Consider the following 21,907-nt stretch of genomic DNA (forward strand, 5'->3'; position numbering starts at 1 on the left):
GAAATACATCCACGGGTACACCTCCAATTGACTCAAATGATGTCAATTAGCCTATCAGAAGCTTCTAAAGCCATGACATCATTTACTGGAATTTTCCAAGCTGTTTAAAGGCACAGTCAACTTAGGGTATGTAAACTTCTGACCCACTGGAATTGTGATACAGTGAATTACACGTGGAAAAATCTCTGTTAACAATTGTTGGAAATTACTTGTGTCATGCACAAAGTAGATATCTTAACCGACTTGCTAAAACTATAGTTTGTTATTTAACAAGAAATATGTGGAGTGGTTGAAAAACAAGTTTAAATGACTCCAACCTAAGTGTATGTAAACTTCTGACTTCAACTGTATGAATATAGGGCAGCAGCCTCTAATGTGTAGGGTTGCGTAACCGGGTGGAAGCCGGCTAGTGAAGGCTATTTAACAGTGGAATGGCCTTAAGATAGAAGCTGTTTTTCAGTCTCTCGGTCCCAGTTTTGATGCACCTGTACTGACCTCGCCTTCTGGATGATTGCGGGGTGAACAGGCCGTGGCTCGGGTGGTTGACGATTTTTTTGGGCCTTCCTGTGACATCGGGTGCTGAAGGTGTCCTGGAGGGCAGGTAGTTTGCCCCCTGGTGGTGCGTTGGGCAGACAGTACCACCCTCTGGAGAGCCCTGCGGTTGCGGGCGGTGCAGTTGCAGTATCAGGCGGTGATACAGCCTGACAGGATGCTCTCAATTGTGCATCTGTAAAAGTTTGTGAGGGTTTTAGGGACAAGCCAAACTTCCACAGCCTCCTGAGGTTGAATATGTAACTACTATGATAAGGCATTTTGGCTGATCCAAATGTGGTATCAGGTTGGGTGGAAAAGATGTTGGGTACTGTTAAATCGGTGAAGGTAAGCTGAAGTGGACTTGTGAAGTTTGTGTTTCTTCCACCCAGAGGGAGTGGGCGCTCTGTGCGTTTTGAGTTTTGAATCAGAGTCTTTACCTGACAAAGTCATGTTAGGATATTTCAGTTATCCTGTTAGATCTTTAGTGGAAAATCCACTGCTGTGTTTCAGGTACTACGTTTATGGTCATGTTGCACCAGTGTTTAGGAGGGAGATTACAAGATGTGAGAAGTGTACAGGAGGGCATGAGACAAAGGATTGTGTAGTTTCAGTGGTAAAAGTTGTGTGTCAACTGTAGGGGTGCCCATGTTGCTGGAGATCGGAAGTACATGTGTTGTATGCTGAGGCAGTGAAGAAAGTAGAGGAAGATGGGTCAAGGGTGAGTTATGCTGAGAGGATCCTTCTGAGTAGTAGATTTGTGCCAGCACAGAGGGACGGGCCTATGAGTTATATATGCTTCAGTAAGGTTCGCTTCTTAGCGTTCATTCTGTAGCAATGGTTATCAACTGTACCGCAGAAATGGAAAGTAAATCACAGAAAATATATGTTGTTTTGGCAGCAGCTGAGAAGTACTTGGGTGTACGAGATTTGACTTCAGAAGAGTTACAGGGTGTGTTGACTGGTGGTGTCCCTTCCTTCCAGGTCGTTGGCCTGGGGTAGGATCAGATTCAATTAGTGGAATAAGGTGGTGGGTTTTAATGAGTGTAGGTATGGTAATTAAAAAAATGTTTTATTACATTTTTCCCGTTTCCCCTTTTCCCACGATGTATTACAACGTGTAATGGATTTATACTATAGTTCAGTTGGGGGCGCTAATGCAACATATTGGATGCCAACCGCCATTATACCTCATTTAAGAAGATCACAGCATCGAGTCACCGCACGACACAGAAAACTGACCAGACCCTAAAATACACGCCACTAAAAACACACATGGATCTATAGGAACCAGTATATCGGTGAATACAGCAAAATTAGACGCGCCTGACCATTACCACAAGGTTACACATAGCTGTAGTTTATGCTAGATTATGTATGCAGGGAGAATTGCAGTTGCTGTTTGGAAGTGAAATATTTTATGGAGGCTTGGAAGGACGCGGGGGAGCGAGGAGCCGAAGTGGGGAAACTGGAGATTGCTACAACGTACTGGAAACTACAGCTCCTGCTGGCTACGAGTAACCCACGCGCACGGGACGGGGTGGAAACATGGCCGCGAATGGCAACAATTTAACATCTGGGATGGGAGAAATTATCCAACTGAACGTTGGTGGGACACGGTATTACATCGTTTAAATCGGCCAATTCAGTCTAAAATAACTGTCTATGTGCTTGCTCTCAGGGAGGGCAGGATAGTATTAACAGACTCGAACAGGCAGACAGACGGCTTGGTCGTTCTTTTTAGGTTGATATGATGTCGCAGACGATAACATGGAATACGGGCTGCGATAAAATGCACGAAAAGCACGCAACACACGCGCCCGCATTGTCAAGGCGTGTTTACATTGTTGCAAAACGTATTTCAGGATATGTCTGAACAATGTGTAGTAAATTCCCCAAATTATTGACGGTGTTCCAGTCACATATGTGTTAGCAGCAGCAAATGAATTACCCAAGCATGATATCCCACATTAAACACTTTCCATAATGTATGTGTGTATTGATCTGTAAGATGATCCCACCTTGGCTTGGACATAGGAATACAATATGTGGTGATATCCTACACCTGGGCTTGTGTATCTCTGGATGAATATGATGAAAAACGTGAAAATAGTAGTATTGTACAATACAATCCACTGTTATTGAATCTCATTCATTTTGCGTTGTCATGATATGTCTGAGTCGGTGTGATCTTAGGTATATCCTCTCCTTCCTCAGGTTCAGCACCTCTAGACAGACTCTCATGTGGATCCCAGACTCTTTCTTTTCAAGGTGGGTCAATCCACACATCTCTATCTCTGCTAAGATGTGATCTGGCTACAGCTCTGGAAAGGTGACCCAGTTCACTTGATGTTTATCTCCCAGCGAATCAATTTTGGTAATGTACAGTGTATCAAACAGCGTTAGGACTACAGGATTGCCCCACAGTTGAGATAAAGCCAGAGCGAAGGCTGAGATTAGCTTTTTATGGCTAACTAGAGCAAGAGGTTAAGTGTGTGTATGTGCCTGTGTGTGTTTCAGTTTGCTGAGTGGGAGAATATCATCTCTACTGGATGAAACTGGAGCTGTGAGTTCTGAGTCTTTCTACTAAACATTCCACAGATGTACTCTCTTATGCTCTTTTATACAGTGATATTACTGTACCAATGGTATTTATCCCCTCCCCCCCCCCCCAAAAGAAAAACAACATGGTTCTAAATGTCCCTCTTGTCCTCTAGATATTTATTGACAGGGACCCAACAGCCTTTGCGCCCATCTTGAATTTCCTTCGAACCAAAGAGTTAGACTTAAGGTAAAAATACCTGACCCTCCTTACATACAAGGTCAATATGTGTATATAGTCTACATTATGGGGAAGCATATTGGGCCAGGTTAGGTCTTGACTGATGTTCTCTTCTCTTCGTAGGGGGGTAAACATTAACATTCTCCGCCATGAAGCTGAGTTTTATGGGATAACGCCATTAGGTATCGCCTCCATGCACTAAATTGAATAATTACTATGCTACTATCTGGTATTACTATGGTATTACATAGGTATTTATTTGCTATATTTCTCACTTCATGTCTTTAGCTAATCTGGGGAAAAACACAAATAATAATCACTTTATAGTTTTCCCTTGTCCACTTACCTATTAGCTATCAGATACATTATACTACCTATATAAAATATACAATATAAAACTGACACGAAGTGCTGATTTGGTGGCATAATTATGTTTGGTTTCTGAAGTATTTCTGAATATCTGTCTCTTGTGTTGTGGTGGCTGTCTTCAGTGAGGAGGTTGCTGCTGTGTGAGGAAATAGAACGTTTGTGCTGTGGCAGTGTTCTGTTCCATGGATACCTTCCCCCTCCAGGTACTTTATTCCCACAACTCCTCTTACCTAGAATTCTGCATCCTCTGGCACAGGTGAATTACAGGACATTGTACTCTCTCTCTATTCCTCTGTTTGTTTACAAGGGAAATATAAGTGCTCTAGTGACGCTCTTTCTAGTGTTAGTTTTGTCTTTGTACTTTTGGTATCTTTGACATTTATAAAATGTGTTAGTAATGTAGAATTTGATGTATTGTTTCATGAGTTGGTTGGTTGATTGGTGGATTAAAGAATGTGCTTCTCCCAGCCCGTAACTCCAGCCCCACCCCTGCAGACTCTGGCCTTGCCGCTGAGGATCGGCCTGGTCCTAGCGGAGCAGAAGGGGGGTTCCCCCAAACCTGCCCCCCCCACACCTCCCTTCCCGGACCCCCTGGAGCCGAGGCGCCACACAGACTGGGTAAGCAGGGGGGCAGTTAAGGGTTAAAAAACAAGGATGTGTGTAATGAGGCATGGAGCAGGGCTGGAGCTGGGCTGTTCTACTCCCCAGACTTATTAGAACACTGTGTGCCTGTTTAAAGAGCAATCAGAATACTCAGTCCTACCATTGGTCAGGAGATGGGCTGTGTGTGTGTGCCAGGGTTTCCGTTAGCCTGTAATTGCCGACTTTTGTCCCCAAAAATGTTTTTAGAAAAGCCGATAAATAAAATTGGGGCGAAATAATGCATTTTAGCCTATTCACTGATGGAAATACCAGTCTATGGAAATACATTTGACTAGTCATGCTTATCGGTCTATAGGTCATTTGCATAATTGTATGAAATTAAATTGGCTTGTGTGCACAGTATATTTGTTATTTATCGTATCACACGTGTATAGCATATAAATGCAGAGCCTTTGAGTAGAAAATCTGTTCGACCACGCTGAGCTGCAGCATCTTATGGTGCTTTCAACACAACTGGGAAAATACGAGGTCAAATCATGACGTCAGTGATCTTCAGTTCGGAAAGTCAGAGCTCTAGAAAGAGGCCAGAGTTTCCGAGTTGGAATTAGTTCAGAAAGTCAGAGCTCTAGAAAGAGGCCAGAGTTTCCGAGTTGGAATTAGTTCGGAAAGTCAGAGCTCTAGAAAGAGGCCAGAGTTTCTGAGTTGGAATTAGTTCGGAAAGTCAGAGCTCTAGAAAGAGGCCAGAGTTTCCGAGTTGGAATTAGTTCAGAAAGTCAGAGCTCTAGAAAGAGGCCAGAGTTTCCGAGTTGGAATTAGTTCAGAAAGTCAGAGCTCTAGAAAGAGGCCAGAGTTTCCGAGTTGGAATTAGTTCGGAAAGTCAGAGCTCTAGAAAGAGGCCAGAGTTTCCGAGTTGGAATTAGTTCAGAAAGTCAGAGCTCTAGAAAGAGGCCAGAGTTTCAGAGTTGGAATTAGTTCAGAAAGTCAGAGCTCTAGAAAGAGGCCAGAGTTTCCGAGTTGAAATTCCGAGTTGGATGACCGTTCAAAAAGATTTTTCCTATTCGGAGCTCGTTTTTTTCTCAGTTGGGAAGTCTGAAATTTCCGAGTTCTCAGTTGTTTTGAACGCGGCATCAATCAGCAATGGAAGGCAGGCTTGATCAGCGCGTCACACACCACTTTACAGTGTGCTGGAGGCAGTATGCATTTTGAAAACATGCACTTAATTGTTTGAAACCTGAATGTTTTGATACAGTATTATGAGGCATGTCTTAACTTGCTTCAAAGTAGCCTATTAGATCTTCTCTTTCTAAATTTATAACAAATATGTTCATCTCTGTCACATGAAACCGCTCGCATGTGCAGTGCCTTTGACAACTGTGTTGTCCCGCTAATTGCATTTTGGAACGAACATTCACGCGTAGCCTCCTGCCTTCTGTGCATTGCTGCGCTCATAATGTGAATAAATAATATAATGTGAATAAATAATAGTTTATCAACATTTTAAGCTAAAAGTTCTGATCTGTTGCATCAGACTCGTTGCTTTTAAAAGGTATTGTTTGTTTATGTAGCCTAGGCCTACTGGTTGTATGAATTTGGGATCTGTCTATAACTGACCCAGAATCTGTTTGGAATAGGCTATTTCTTTCTTTAAAAGCTGACCAATAGAATAGGTAGCCTAAACCTTTCTACTATAGTAGATTGACATAAGTTAGTTGTTTTGCTACTTGTCTTGTTGGATGAGGAAAAGCATATGTGGACAGTTATTCTAACATGTTCAAAGTGCACATCAGAATTAGGTAAGGACCGCATATCATTGTATCCTAGATTTGCATGTTCTGTTAATATGAATTTACATATTCTAAATGTGATTTACATCATTCTTTGCACTGTGGGTGGACACCCTAACCAGGTTACGCATCCAATGCGTATGGGTCTGGTCAATGTCTCAAATGTCCAGTAAATTAAAATGTCCAGCGCCACATTTTCCCAACGGAAACCTTGGTGTGTGCATGTTTGTGTGTGTGTGGCTGCGTTACAGCTGGAGTTAACATGACACTGTCTGGATGGGGGTAAGAAGCACCACAGTCAAAAGCTCCCAGTTAACCTAGTTCTGAGATTGTGTGTGTGTGTGTGTGTGTGTGTGTGTGTGTGTGTGTGTGTGTGTGTGTGTGTGTGTGTGTGTGTGTGTGTGTGTGTGTGTGTGTGTGTGTGTGTGTGTGTGTGTGTGTGTGTGTGTGTGTGTGTGTGTGTGTGTGTGTGTGTGTGTGTGTGTGTGTGTTAGAGCCACAGCCGGTTTAAGCTGGTCAGAGACCATGACAGGGCTCTTAGTGTAGTACGCACAGAACTGAATTATTCTATGAATTATATCGATGACATAACATTTTGTTGACACCCTCACCCAAATACATTTTACATGGTCACATGCACAGAGACAGTGACATTGTCATTCTGTGGGGGCATAGCCATGGTAGCCAAAATAATGGCCTGCCTAGCATTTTTATACTTGACTCTAAGCATGATGGGAAGATATTTTCACCTGTGTGAATGCACCTGCTTTCAATATACTTTGTACTATATACAATATACTCTGTACAGTTACCTGTACATTGTACAGCACTGTGTGTGTCCAGGCAGTTAGTCAAGTACTATATTATGTTTCCAGGTGCTGTGGTGGATCCTAGGAAGGTGCTGATTGTAGCTGGACATCATAACTGGATCGTAGTGGCTTATGCACACTTTGTCATCTGTTACAGGTAACTCTGGCCTTTGTAGTTGGATCCATCCACTCAGAGTTGATATTATTGATAGATTATGAATCTTGAGTGTGTGTACTAACGTGTGTGTATTCTCCACTCCAGGATAAAGGAGTCGTCAGGGTGGCAGCAGGTGTTTTCTAGCCCCTATCTGGACTGGTCCATTGAGAGAATCGCTCTCAACGCCAAGGTACTGTTGTACTGCTATAATCACAATGGATTGTCCTGAAAGTTGCGTTATCTATCATATGTATTCTTTTTAAGGTGGTAGGCGGTCCCCATGGCGATAAGGACAAGATGGTGGCAGCCGCCTCCGATAGCAACATCATCCTCTGGAGCATCCAGGACGGAGGGAGCGGCAACGAGATAGGTAGGGGGCGTGTGTTTGAGAGATTGTGAAAGAGAGACATGTTTGTGTGTGTGTTATTGACTCACTCTATCCCCTCCTCTCTCTCACTCCCCCTTTCTCTCTGTCTCTGTTATATCTATCCCTCGCTCTCTCTAGGTGTGTTTAGTCTGGGTGTACCAGTAGATCATCTGTTCTTCATTGGGAACCAGCTAGTGGCCACCAGTCACATGGGGAAGGTGGGGGTCTGGAACGCTGTCACACAGCATTGGCAGGTAGTAATACATAGGGTGTGTGGGGCTGTGTGTCATTGGAAGTGGGTATGTATGTGTTTGACATTGTGTGTATGAGAAAGGGAGAGTGTTTAACCCTTTCTTTTCTCTCCATCAGGTGCAAGATGTAGTTCCCATCACCAGCTGTGACACAGCTGGCTCCTTCCTGCTTCTGGGTTGCAACAACGGATCCATCTACTATATAGGTACACACACTTCCTGAATTGAAATGGTATTCACCCCAGCCCTTCTTGGTTTCATATGTTCTCTCTCTTTCTCTCTCTCTCTCTCTCACTCACTCACTCACTCACTCACTCACTCACTCACTCACTCACTCACTCACTCACTCACACAGACATGCAGAAGTTTCCTTTGAGGATGAAGGATAATGATCTGTTGGTGACAGAACTGTACCACGACCCATCTGACGATGCCATAACTGCCCTCAGTGTCTACTTCACACCCAAGACCAGTGAGTACATACACAGATACACCAACGAAGACTGAAATATATTATTTGGGCCTCCCGGGTGGCGCAGTGGTTAAGGGCGCTGTACTGTGCCACCAGAGACTCTGGGTTCGCGCCCAGGCTCTGTCGCAACCGGCCGCGACCAGGAGGTCCCCCAATGATCCAATTGTTAGTAGTTACTATCTTGTCTCATCGCTACAACTCCCGTACGGGCTTCGGAGAGACGAAGGTCGAAAGCCATGCGTCCTCCGAAACACAACCCAAGCCGAACACAGCGCGCATCCAACCACACCAATGTGTCGGAGGAAACACTGTGCACGGCCCGCCACAGGAGTCGCTGGTGCGCGATGAGACAAGCCGGCCAAACCCTCGCTAACCCGGACGACACTGGGCCAATTGTGCATCTTCCCACGGACCTCCTTGCGAAAGTATTCGGCCCCCTTGAACTTTGCGACCTTTCCCACATTTCAGGCTTCAAACATAAAGATATAAAACTGTATTTTTTTTGTGAAGAATCAACAACAAGTGGGACACAATCATGAAGTGGAACGACATTTATTGGATATTTCAAACTTTTTTAACAAATCAAAAACTGAAAAATTGGGCGTGCAAAATTATTATAATAAGTAATAAGATGATACAGAACATAAATCAGACAACATAAAGACATACCTGCACACGAAGAGACAACACACATTATGTTAGCCCTTGGCGCAGTCATAGCTCTCAGGCACCTGCGCAAGCACATGGACACTCATTCAAACACTGTCCCAAGTACTCACAAGTTACAATGGATACCCTAGTTAGCGAGCTTTGTGAAACTTGTTAACATAAATCTTTATCTTGTCCACATTGTAACAAACTTATGGTTGCATAACAGCACATTGTGTAACATTACCACGGTTTTATATTGAACCATTTCGGAGCCAAGGACAACATACCCTGCTATGCTGAAGGTCAGGCAAAAGAGAACAATAAGGGGGTAAGGAAATACAGATAACCCGCGATGGAACAAACCAAAATATACAAAACTTTTACAATCACATGTATGTACAATATTGAAATGAAAAAGTGTTTGTTCACCAAAAAATAACATTAGCTATGCAGCTGTAATTAAATAAGAAAACACACTGAATTATTATTATTATCAAATTATTAACATCCCTTCTTGACCTGGCCTTTTTGAATTGGTCCTCGTGTGCAACTTGGTGCATAATCTAGGGGAACAACATCACACTGCTACACATGCAACATGTAAAATGTTGGTCCCGTGTTTTATAAGCTGAAATAAAATGTATGAAATGTTCCTTACGCACAAAAAGCTTATTTCTCTCAAATGTTGTGCACACATTTGTTTACATCCATGTTAATCCTTTGCCAAGATCATCCATCCACCTGACAGGTGTGGCATATCAAGAAGCTGATTAAACAGCATGATCATTACACATGACAATGAATGTCACGCCCTGACCTTAGAGACTTTTTATTTCTCTATTTGGTTAGGTCAGGGTGTGATTTGGGTGGGCATTCTAGTTTTCTATTTCTTTGTTGACCGGGTATGGTTCCCAATCTGACGCAACTGTCTATCGTTAGGCAGCCTGTTTTCCACCTGAGTTTTTGGGATCTTGTTTTTGTTCAGTTACTGTGTAGCCTGCAGAATGTTACATTCGTTTATCTTTTTTTTTTTTTGGTGCTCATCTAAAATAAAGAAAGATGTACATTTACCACGCTGTGCCTTGGTCTCATTCCGACAACGGACGTAACAATAAAACACTACTCTAAAATGTCTCAAGTTTTGAGGGAGTGCGCAATTGGCATGCTGACTGCAGGAATGTCCACCAGAGCTGTTGCCAGAGAAATGAATGTTAATTTCTCTACCATAAGCCGCCTCTAACATCACTTTAGAGAATTTGTCAGTACGTCCAACCGGCCTCACAACCACTGACCACGTGTAACCACACTAGCCCAGGACCTCCACATCCGGCTTCTTCACCTGTGGGATTGTCTGAGACCAGCCAGCCAGACAGCTGATGAAACTGAGGAGTATTTCTGTCTGTAATAAAGCCCTTTTGTGGAGAAAAACGAATTCTGATTGGCTGGGCCTGGCTCCCCAGTGGGTGAGCCTGGCTCCCAAGTGGGTGGGCCTATGATTTCCTTATATGAACTGTAACTCAGTGAAATTGTTGGGTTTATATTTTTGTTCAGTGTAATTTACATAACTATTCACACCCCTGAGTCAATACATGTTAGAATGACCTTGGGCAGCGATTACAGCTGTGAGTTTCTGGGTAAGACTCTAAGAGCACACCTGGATTGTACAATATTTTAGCACATTTATTATTTTTTTAATTCTTCAAGCTCTGTCAAGTTGGTTGTTGATCATTGTTAGACAGCCATTTTCAAGTCTTGCCATAGATTTTAAAGCCTGTTTAGGTCAAAAGTGTAACTAGGCCACTCAGGAACATTCAATGTCGTCTTGGTAAGCAACTCCAGTGTATATTTGGCCTTGTGTAATTGTCCTACTGAAAGGTGAATTTGTCTCCCAATGTCTTTTGGAAAGGAGACTAAACCATCCCTCTAGGATATTACCTGTGCTTAGCTCTAATCCGTTTCTTTTTATCCTAAAAAACTCCATAGTCCTTGCCGATATCAAGCATACCTATAACTTGATGCAGCCACCACCATGCTTAAAAATACAGTGCATTGGGAAAGTATTCGCGACAAAGGGAATTTTTTGCAGTATTACTTTAGTGCCTTATTGCAAACAGGATGCATGTTTTAGATTATTTTATGTACAGGCCTCCTTCTTTTCACTCTGTCATTTAGGTTCGTTTTGTGGAGTAACTCCAATGTTGTTGATCCGTCCTCAGTTTTCTATCACAGCCATTCAATTCTGTAACTGTTTTAAAGGTGCACTATGCTGAAATCGACATTTCCTGGTTGCTAAAATCAATAATATTTTGCCTAATTTCAGTTTGTGATAAAGCAAACAGTCTTTGGGAAGAGAATCATTGTACCATCTAAACCACTGTGAAATATATTTTCCATAACCAAAAATATTGTATTTTCAGCTGTTTGAAGCCTGTGTACACTGAGTACACCAAACATGAGGAACATCTTCCTAACACTGAGTACACCAAACATGAGGAACATCTTCCTAACACTGAGTACACCAAACATGAGGAACATCTTCCTAACACTGAGTACACCAAACATGAGGAACATCTTCCTAACACTGAGTACACCAAACATGAGGAACATCTTCCTAATACTGAGTACACCAAACATGAGGAACATCTTCCTAATACTGAATTTCACCCCCCCCCCCCCCTTTGGTTCAATTTGTTGGGGCATGAACTCGACAATGTGTGGAAAGCGTTCCACAGGGATGCGGGCATGGACTCGACAATGTGTGGAAAGCCTTCCACAGGGATGCTCGCCCATGTTGACTCCAATGCTTCCCACAGTTGTGTCAAGTTGGCTAGATGTTATTTGGGTGGTGAACCGTTCTTTATTCACACGGGAAACTGTTGAGCGTGAAAAACTCAGCAGCGTTGCAGTTCTTGAAAAACCGGTGTGCCTGGCACCTACTACCATACCCCATTCAAAGGCATTTAAATCTTTTGTCTTACCCATTCATCCTAAGAATGGCACACATATACAATCCATGTCTCAAGCCTTAAAAATCATTATTTAACCTGTCTCCTTCCCTTCATGTACACTGATTGAAGTGGATTTAATTAACAAGTGACATCAATAAGGGATCATAACTGTCACCTGGTCAGTCTGTCATGGAAAGAGCAGGTGTTCTTAATGTTTTGTATGGGAGTTTCTCTCGTTGTCTCTGCTCTCTCTCTCCCTAGGTGTGAGTGGTAACTGGATAGAGATGGCGTATGGGACCAGTTCTGGAGCAGTGCGGGTTATAGTCCAACACCCTGAGACAGTAGGCTCTGGACCTCAGCTCTTCCAGACCTTCACTGTCCACCGCTCCCCTGTCACCAAGATCATGCTCTCTGAGAAACATCTGGTCTCAGGTAAGAAGGGACAAGGGAAATAGTGTGATATATTTGAGCCGAGTTATTAGTGCTGAGTGATTAAAAAACATAATTAGGTCTGTTTTTGAGGTCCTGTTTTTGAGGTCTGTTCGGTTTTGGTTCGATTATTACAAAAATAATCATGATTTTCGATTCGGTTTTGATAAACAATTTTTTAAACATAATTAAATGCACTATGCATTATGTGGATTGAACAATAAAACAATGAATAAAAGTCCCATGATAGTAGTGACTGCCCATTACTGATTACACTTATTAATCATCATTTATTCCCATTACTTTAATCATATATTTCAGTGGTGTATATTACATTTATTTTATTTGATTACTTTATTATTTAATTCAAACTCCTCATCTCTATAGAGCTGCTGCCAATCAAAATCACTATTTTAGTAGTTCTTCAAAGTAAATAAAGGCATATTTTTATGACTGCTGAATACCAACTATCAATCACTTTTTATTTTATTTGACAAGGTAAGTTGACTGAGAACAAATTCTCGTTTATAGCAACGACCTGGGGAATAGCTACAGGGGAGCGGAGGCGGGATGAATGAGCCAATTGGAAGCTGGGGATGATGAGGTGGCCATGATGGTATGAGGGCCAGATTGGGAATTTAGCCAGGACATCCGGGGTTAACACCCTTACTTTTACGATAAGTGCCACGGGATCTTTAGTGACCACAGAGAGTCAGGACACCCGTTTATCATCCCATCCAAAAGACAGCACCCTATGTCCCCAATCACTGTCCTGGGTCATTGGGATGTTTTTTTAGACCTGAGGAAAGAGTGCCACCTACTGGCCCTCCAACACCACTTCCAGCAGCATCTGGTCTCCCATCCAGGACAAACCCTGCTTAGCTTCAGAAGCAAGCCAGCAGTGGTATGCAGGGTGGTATGCTGTTGATAGGGTTGCATGTTGCATTCATATTTTTGTTCAGTATATTTTTAAATAAATCATTTACAGCCAATAATAAAGAGGAAAGACAGCAGTGGGATGCACTTAGATCATGTACAGTGTTTTCAGGTAGAACTGCTCTCTATTTATCCCTTTCTGATCTCGCATCCTTCTCTCTTCCGTTGCAGGCGTAAAAGAAACACATAGGCGCGCAATGGATTATGGTCATTGTAGTTGATTATCACGTTTTCTACGCTAAACTATGTAGAATATTGGCCTGTTGGAAACTACAACTTCCTACTACATCACACAGTTCGGCTTGATCTGATTTATCTCTAGATAAAGTGTGCAATGTGCACATTGAGCTCACAGAAAGAAAAAAAAGAAAAAATGGAATTCAAATAATTAAACCGACATCGGTCAAATTACCGACATTTCAGTTAATCGCTCAGCTCTAGTTATTATGGAAGCAGGATAAGAAAATAACGATGATGATGATATATCTGTATGTATCCAGGGTGGGTCTGGCTCCAGAGTTGTCTGGCTCCAGGGTTGTCTGGCTCCAGGGTTGTCTGGCTCCAGGGTGGGTCTGTCTCCAGAGTTGTCTGGCTCCAGGGTGGGTCTGGCTCCAGGGTGGGTCTGGCTCCAGAGTTGTCTGGCTCCAGGGTTGTCTGGCTCCAGGGTGGGTCTGGCTCCAGGGTGGGTCTGTCTCCAGGGTGGGTCTGGCTCCAGAGTTGTCTGGCTCCAGGGTGGGTCTGGCTCCAGTGTGGGTCTGTCTCCAGAGTGGGTCTGGCTCCAGGGTGGGTCTGGCTCCAGAGTTGTCTGGCTCCAGAGTGGGTTTGGTTCCAGGGTGGGTCTGGCTCCAGGGTTGTCTGGCTCCAGAGTTGTCTGGCTCCAGGGTGGGTCTGGCTCCAGGGTGGGTCTGGCTCCAGAGTTGTCTGGCTCCAAGGTGGGTCTGGCTCCAGGGTGGGTCTGGTTCCAGAGTTGTCTGGCTCCAGGGTTGTCTGGCTCCAGGGTGGGTCTGGCTCCAGGGTGGGTCTGTCTCCAGGGTGGGTCTGTCTCCAGAGTGGGTCTGGCTCCAGGGTTGTCTGGCTCCAGAGTTGTCTGGCTCCAGGGTGGGTCTGGCTCCAGGGTGGGTCTGGCTCCAGAGTTGTCTGGCTCCAAGGTGGGTCTGGCTCCAAGGTGGTCTGGCTCCAGGGTGGGTCTGGCTCCAGAGTTGTCTGGCTCCAGGGTGGGTCTGGTTCCAGAGTTGTCTGTCTCCAGAGTTGTCTGGCTCCAGGGTGGGTCTGGCTCCAGAGTTGTCTGGCTCCAGGGTGGGTCTGGCTCCAGGGTGGGTCTGGTTCCAGGGTGGGTCTGGCTCCAGGGTGGGTCTGGCTCCAGGGTGGGTCTGGTTCCAGGGTGGGTCTGGTTCCAGGGTGGGTCTGGCTCCAGGGTGGGTCTGTCTCCAGAGTGGGTCTGGCTCCAGGGTGGGTCTGGCTCCAGAGTTGTCTGGCTCCAGAGTGGGTTTGGTTCCAGGGTGGGTCTGGCTCCAGGGTTGTCTGGCTCCAGAGTTGTCTGGCTCCAGAGTTGTCTGGCTCCAGGGTGGGTCTGGCTCCAGGGTGGGTCTGGCTCCAGAGTTGTCTGGCTCCAGAGTTGTCTGGCTCCAGGGTGGGTCTGGCTCCAGGGTGGGTCTGGTTCCAGGGTGGGTCTGGCTCCAGAGTGGGTCTGGCTCCAGGGTGGGTCTGGCTCCAGGGTGGGTCTGGCTCCAGGGTGGATCTGGTTCCAGGGTGGGTCTGGCTCCAGGGTGGGTCTGGCTCCAGGGTGGGTCTGGTTCCAGGGTGGGTCTGGCTCCAGAGTTGTCTGGCTCCAGGGTGGGTCTGGCTCCAGGGTGGGTCTGGCTCCAGAGTTGTCAATCAATCAAATCAATCAAATTTATTTTATATAGCCCTTCGTACATCAGCTGATATCTCAAAGTGCTGTACAGAAACCCAGCCTAAAACCCCAAACAGCAAGCAATGCAGGTGAAGAAGCACGGTGGCTAGGAAAAACTCCCTAGAAAGGCCAAAACCTAGGAAGAAACCTAGAGAGGAACCAGGCTATGTGGGGTGGCCAGTCCTCTTCTGGCTGTGCCGGGTGGAGATTATAACAAAACATGGTCAAGATGTTCAAATGTTCATAAATGACCAGCATGGTCGAATAATAATAAGGCAGAATAGTTGAAACTGGAGCAGCAGCACAGTCAGGTGGACTGGGGACAGCAAGGAGTCATCATGTCAGGTATTCCTGGGGCATGGTCCTAGGGCTCAGGTCCTCCGAGAGAGAGAAAGAAAGAAAGAATTAGAGAGAGCATATGTGGGATAGCCAGTCCTCTTCTGGCTGTGCCGGGTGGAGATTATAACAGAACATGGCCAAGATGTTCAAATGTTCATAAATGATCAGCATGGTCGAATAATAATAAGGCAGAACAGTTGAAACTGGAGCAGCAGCACAGCCAGGTGGACTGGGGACAGCAAGGAGTCATCATGTCAGGTAGTCCTGGGGCATGGTCCTAGGGCTCAGGTCCTCCGAGAGAGAGAAAGAGAGAAGGAGAGAATTAGAGAACGCACACTTAGATTCACACAGGACACCGAATAGGACAGGAGAAGTACTCCAGATATAACAAACTGACCCTAGCCCCCCGACACACATTGTCTGGCTCCAGAGTTGTCTGGCTCCAGGGTGGGTCTGGCTCCAGAGTTGTCTGGCTCCAGGGTGGGTCTGGCTCCAGGGTGGGTCTGGCTCCAGGGTGGGTCTGGCTCCAGGGTGGGTCTGGCTCCAGAGTTGTCTGGCTCCAGAGTTGTCTGGCTCCAGGGTGGGTCTGGCTCCAGGGTTGTCTGGCTCCAGAGTTGTCTGGCTCCAGAGTGGGTCTGGCTGTGTTTCATATACATTGTGTGTCTCTCGTCTGTCTGTCCGTGGGTGTATGTTTTGTCTCCTTTCAGTGTGTGCGGACAACAACCATGTGCGTACGTGGACAGTGACGCGGTTCCGAGGCATGATCTCCACGCAGCCTGGCTCCACCCCCCTCGCCTCCTTTAAGATCCTCTCATTGGAGGAGACTGAGAGCCACGGCAGCTACTCATCAGGCAATGACATTGGTGAGAGAGGGGGAGCGGGAGGGAAGGTGAAAGTGAATAGATATGGTAAATGGAAGGGGTGGATGGACAATTGTTAAAGTAAATCTAGAGCCCATTATCCAGGGTGGGTCTAAAGCCCAGTATCCAGGGTGGGTCTAGAGCCCAGTATCCAGGGTGGGTCTAGAGCCCAGTATCCAGGGTGGGTCTAGAGCTCAGTATCCAGGGTTGGTCTAGAGCCCAGTATCCAGGGTGGGTCTAGAGCCCAGTATCCAGGGGTGGGTCTAGAGCCCAGTATCCAGGGTGGGTCTAGAGCCCAGTATCCAGGGTGGGTCTAGAAACCAGTATCCAGGGGTGGGTCTAGATCCCAGTATCCAGGGTGGGTCTAGAGCCCAGTATCCAAGGGTGGGTCTAGAGCCCAGTATCCAGGGTGGGTCTAGAGCCCAGTATCCAGGGTGGGTCTAGAGCCCAGTATCCAGGGTGGGTCTAGAGCCCAGTATCCAGGGTGGGTCTAGAGCCCAGTATCCAGGGTGGGTCTAGAGCCCAGTATCCAGGGTGGGTCTAGAGCCCAGTATCCAGGGGTGGGTCTAGAGCCCAGTATCCAGGGTGGGTCTAGAGCCCAGTATCCAGGGTGGGTCTAGAGCCCAGTATCCAGGGGTGGGTCTAGAGCCCAGTATCCAGGGTGGGTCTAGAGCCCAGTTTCCAGGGTGGGTCTAGAGCCCAGTATCCAGGGTGGGTCTAGATACCAGTATCCAGGGTGGTGTGGTCTCCCCTCAGGTCCATTTGGGGAGAGAGACGACCAGCAGGTGTTTATTCAGAAGGTCATCCCCATCACCAACAAGCTGTTTGTTCGCCTCTCCTCCACTGGGAAAAGGTATTAAACATTAGTTATACACACATATCATGATGTTATAGCCTTGTCTGATAAACATGGTCATTTAGCTCTTTCATCCAGCGTTTTCACAATTCCTGACATTTAATTATTGTAAAAATTCCCAGTCTTAGGTCAGTTAGGATCACTACTTTATTTTAAGAATGTGAAATGTCAGAATAATAGTAGAGATAATTATTTATTTAAGCTTTTATTTCTTTAATCACATTCCCAGTGGGTCAGAAGTTTACATACACTCAATTAGTATTTGGTAGCATTGCCTTTAAATTGTTTAACTTGGGTCAAATGTTTCAGGTAGCCTTCCACAAGCTTCCCACAATTTGTTGGGTGAATTTTGTCCCATTCCTCCTGACAGAGCTGGTGTAACTGAGTCAGGTTTTTGGGCCTCCTTGCTCACACACGCTTTTTCAGTTCTGCCCACAAATTTTCTGTAGGATTGAGGTCAGGGCTTTATGATGGCCACTCCAATACCTTGACTTTGTTGTCCGTAAGCCATTTTTCCATAACTTTGGAAGTATGCTTGGGGTCATTGTCCATTGGGAAAACCCATTTGCGACCAAGCTTTCACTTCCTGACTGATGTCTTGAGATGTTGCTTCAATATATCCACATAATTTTACTTTCTCATGATGTCATCTATTTTGTGAAGTGCACCAGTCCCTCCTGCAGCAAAGCACCCCCACAACATGCTACACGGTTGGGATTGTGTTCTTCGGCTTGCAAGCCTCCCCCTTTTTCCTCCAAACATGACTATAGTCATTATGGCCAAAAAGTTATATTTTTGTTTCATCAGACCAGAGGACATTTCTCCAAAAAGTACGATCAGTAGTCTGGCTGCGTGGTCCCATGGTGTTTATACTTGCGTAGTATTGTTTGTACAGATTAACGAGGTACCTTCAGGCGTGAATTATAAGTGAAATAATCTGTCTGTAAACAATTGTTGGAAAAATTACTTGTCATCCACAAAGTAGATGTCCTAACCGACTTGCCAAAACTATAGTTTGTTAACAATAAATTTGTGGAGTGCTTGAAAAACAAGTTTTAATGACTCCAACCTAAGTGTATGTAAACTTCCAACTTCAACTGTAAATTCACCAAATGTGGTCCAAGTAGACATTCCACCTATAACCCAGGTATTGCTAGCACTATGCTCCAGCCATAGAAATACTATGAAATTACTATTAATTTACTATTACTGTAGTATTGTAATTCATTTACTATTACTATGGCTCCAACACACTGAGCTACCAGAACTGTGGCTGCTCTGTTCTGGTCTGAATGCAGTCAGTTCCGGTCTGTTGCAGTCTGATGTGGTCTGTCCTGCTTGTCCCCACAAGGATCTGTGAGGTGGCGGCAGTGGATGGGACCACCATCTCGTGTTTCACAGTTAGGGAGTGTGAGGGTTCTAGCAGGATGGGTTCTAGACCCAGGAGGTACCTGTTCACAGGCCATGGCAATGGCAGCATTCAGATGTGGGACCTCACCACCGCTATGGATACTGCCAACAAGGGAGAGGAGAAGAAGGATGGTAAGGCGAGTGTGTGTGTGTAGTGGAAAGGTGTGTCTGTGTGAAAAGATAACAAATCATTTGTATAGGAACATTATGCATCTGAGGGCATTGTACCTATCCATGGCTTGTAGTCTGTTTATTATCTATCCTGTTGCCTAGTCACTTTACCCCTAGCTCAATTACCTCGCACCCCTGCACATCGACTCAGTACCTGTACCCCATGGATATAGTGATTCATTGTGTATTTATTCCTCGTGTTATTTTTCTATATTTTTCTCTCTGCATTTGACAGATAACATTTGATTTGATTAGTAATTGACACTTTGTTTTGACACTGATCAATTATAATGTGTTTGATTGACAGAGGTGGGCGGGCCAACAGAAGAGGAGCTGCTTCAGCTATTGGACCAGTGTGACCTCAGCACCTCCCGCTGTGCCACGCCCAACATCAGCCCCGCCCCCTCGGTGCTGCAGCCCAGCCGTCTCCGAGAGTCCTGCTCCAGGTCAGTCTCTACACCCCCGAGTCTGACTCTTTATGTTGTGCACGTTTGTCTGTCTACTGTGTCTTTTTCATGCTGTCTATATCTATTTCTCTGACCCCCGTTGTCTTTATCTCTCCAGCCTCCAGCTGCAGGCCCAGGATCCCATTCCAGAGACGGCCACCTACGGAGCTCTGCGACCCTACAGAGAGAGCCCACTGCTGGCCCGAGCCCGGCGCACAGAGTCCTTCCACAACTACAAAAACTTCCAGAACTTCTCCCCAGGGAAAGGCTTGCTGGAGAGCCCTGGACAGGCTCCAGGACAGGGGGCACGCCCAGGTACAGAAGCCAGAACCCGGTTGCTGTGTGAGGCTGGAGAGGAGGTTGGAAGGAGGGGCTCTGCCATGGAGCTCTGGGCTAGCCGAACCACTAATGCCGCCTACGCTAATGTCTTTGCTAACGTTGCTGTGGTCACAGACGCCGATGCAGCTGAGGGTATCACAGAATCGCCACGGCAACCGCCTGAGAGCCCTGGTGGAGACATTCGTCGAAGGCTCCAATCGGAGGAGGAGGAGTGGGCGGGGCTTGGTTCAGGGGCAGAGGCTAGGTCTGAGGTGAGGAGGAAGGCAGGGTTTGAGGGGGGGTTGTTTCTGGGCAGGAAGAGGGCACCTCCCGTCCCCCAGCTCTCCTCGCTGTCCTCGGGGGTGTCCTCGGGGGGATGCAGTGACTCCTCCTCCACCGCCTCCCCCTCCCCCACTAAGCTGGCCTCCACTTCCCCCCGGCGCAGGAAGTGCAGCGAGCCGGCCAATCAGGACAGCAGCCTGTGAGTGAAAGACAGCTCTGATGCAGACACACTCCTTGTGTCTGTCAGTCAACAGCTTCAGGTAGAAGTTACCCCCGTAAACCCTGATCTAGGACCAGCCAACCCTCCACAAGCCTAACCATTAGGAGGAACTGGCCTTAGATCAGTGTCTGAGGGCAACTTCATCTCATGACATCTCAAAAGAAAGCCCTATATTCTCAGTCAAGAGGTTGAAACTTGCCACAGCCTAAGGATCATGACTTTAACCCTTTATATATCTCCATCATTGCTGGTATCTGGTTGCTACACAATTAATAATAATATATCATTTGGTGGGTGCTTATATTTGTTCTAACGTCATACATGTACAAGTGTGTATTAATACTTGTGTGTGAATTGGACATGTGTTTTTTGCATATCCCAACTCTCCAGGAGACACCCTTGGAGTGTGGGTTCACGGCCAGGGTGCACCTCCAATGTTTGTTCCAATAGTCCCTCATGACATCATTCAGACTTCTTGTGTTGGATGCATGTAGTTTACCGACTGTTAACAAAGTGCTACATACGTTTATTTCCCCCTTGTGGTCACTTTCCCAAACCAGTAGCCAGTAGCCATGTGTGTTGTGTTTTAGACATTAATGAATTCAACACTACACAGTAAATCACTTTATCTGTACTTCCTGATCGAAACAGACCAACAGTCTCATGCTGAAGATCAATGTGACTTTCCATGGTATTGTTTCTTTAAATATAAGGAGGATTACATTTTGTAGTGCCTTCTTTGACATCAGCCATAATCTACGTATCCCCCTGTCCTGTGATGGAGAGAGGATCTAGAGTCTTAAGGGCAGATTCAATCAGATTGGCAGCCGCATAGCGTCGTTTTGGAGGTGTTGGAGGTGGAACTGCGTTAGAGCTGTCAAATCCACAAGAGGCTCTTTGCGTAACCTGCCATTGGATGCAACGAAACCACACCAGACTGTAATCCCAACAAATCCCATGCGGCCTCGTTAAAGTTCAGACCAAAGGTTGTACATCTGACTGTCCAGTTGTCACAGGTTGGATAGCTGCTATTATTGTCACTCCTGTCACCCAACAATAGCTTTCAGATGGAGAAAGAGAATAGGGGAGAGAGAGAGAGAGATAGAGAGCAAGAGTTATCAATGGAGCCCATCCTTTAGTTCCCTTCCTAAGACATCCTCTACCCCATCACTGGACCAGACCTGGGTCAAGTACATACAACTTGAGGTGCACTTGATTTAGCTTGTCCACTACAATGGAACCAATGGAATAGTCCCAAAAGTGCAAACTCTGCCCAACACTCTAAATCAAGCACACCCCTTGTATTTGAATGTACTGTATTTGACCCAGGTCTGTTTTAGATAGAGGTGTTCAATAAGAGATGGAATGTTGAACATGTACAAAGATGTACATTTAAATAATATGCAACCTGATTATACTGTATATGAAGAGTATACCTACAAAATCCAAACTATATATATGTATATATATGTAACCATACTGATGATGCATTTAATATTTATGTAACTATCTACATATTTGCTGTTGTTCGCGACAAATCTGTTTGTTCTCATATAATATATATTGATATGAATCATATTTTATCGTACCTAAATTGTATTTGCACTCGCACTATGAAGACTAAATAATGAAGTAACATTTTATTTGGTATGAGATGATATTTAGCCCTTTGAGGAATAATGCCTGTCCCTCTGCGTCTAAGGCCTGGATTTATTCCGATCTACGTTAGATCCGCCTTATAGTGCGATTTGACATTTAAAGGTAAGTTCCTATTGAGCCGACATATCCAGCGTTTACCGTGAATGTGGTTTCTACGAAAGTGGGAACATTGCCTTTAAAAGTTGTATAGGGGCGATCAGATTGAATCTATTTGAATGTTGTATAGGGGCGATCAGATTGAATCTATTTGAATGTTGTATAGGGGCGATCAGATTGAATCTATTTGAATGTTGTATGGGGCGATCAGATTGAATCTACTTGAATGTTGTATAGGAGCGATCAGATTGAATCTATTTGAATGTT

General features: G+C 45.3%; 1 protein-coding gene across 2 annotated transcripts; it reads left to right on the plus strand.

The window, feature by feature from the left end:
- Positions 1–1,702: 1,702 nt before the first annotated feature.
- On the plus strand, positions 1,703–21,463 carry LOC110498087 (BTB/POZ domain-containing protein KCTD3). 2 transcript variants are annotated; one of them, XM_036955031.2, is made up of 19 exons: positions 1,703–2,150; positions 2,749–2,802; positions 3,052–3,097; positions 3,249–3,322; positions 3,437–3,495; positions 3,805–3,885; positions 4,151–4,300; positions 6,945–7,035; positions 7,141–7,225; positions 7,300–7,405; positions 7,541–7,656; positions 7,772–7,859; positions 8,009–8,125; positions 11,986–12,156; positions 16,030–16,185; positions 16,939–17,035; positions 18,390–18,580; positions 18,927–19,065; positions 19,184–21,463. In XM_036955031.2, exons 1-19 carry the CDS (start codon positions 2,080–2,082, stop codon positions 19,866–19,868), a joined length of 2,577 nt encoding a protein of 858 aa, XP_036810926.2. In that variant the 5' UTR covers positions 1,703–2,079; the 3' UTR covers positions 19,869–21,463. The 2 variants fall into 2 exon arrangements, with proteins under 2 accessions (XP_036810926.2, XP_036810928.2); XM_036955033.2 differs by having other exon boundaries at positions 1,711–1,832.
- The last annotated feature ends 444 nt before the right edge of the window (positions 21,464–21,907 follow it).

The sequence above is a fragment of the Oncorhynchus mykiss genome, chromosome 19, assembly GCF_057628025.1.
Source record: "Oncorhynchus mykiss isolate SJ-2025 chromosome 19, ASM5762802v1, whole genome shotgun sequence".
Classification (NCBI taxonomy): Eukaryota; Metazoa; Chordata; class Actinopteri; order Salmoniformes; family Salmonidae; genus Oncorhynchus; species Oncorhynchus mykiss.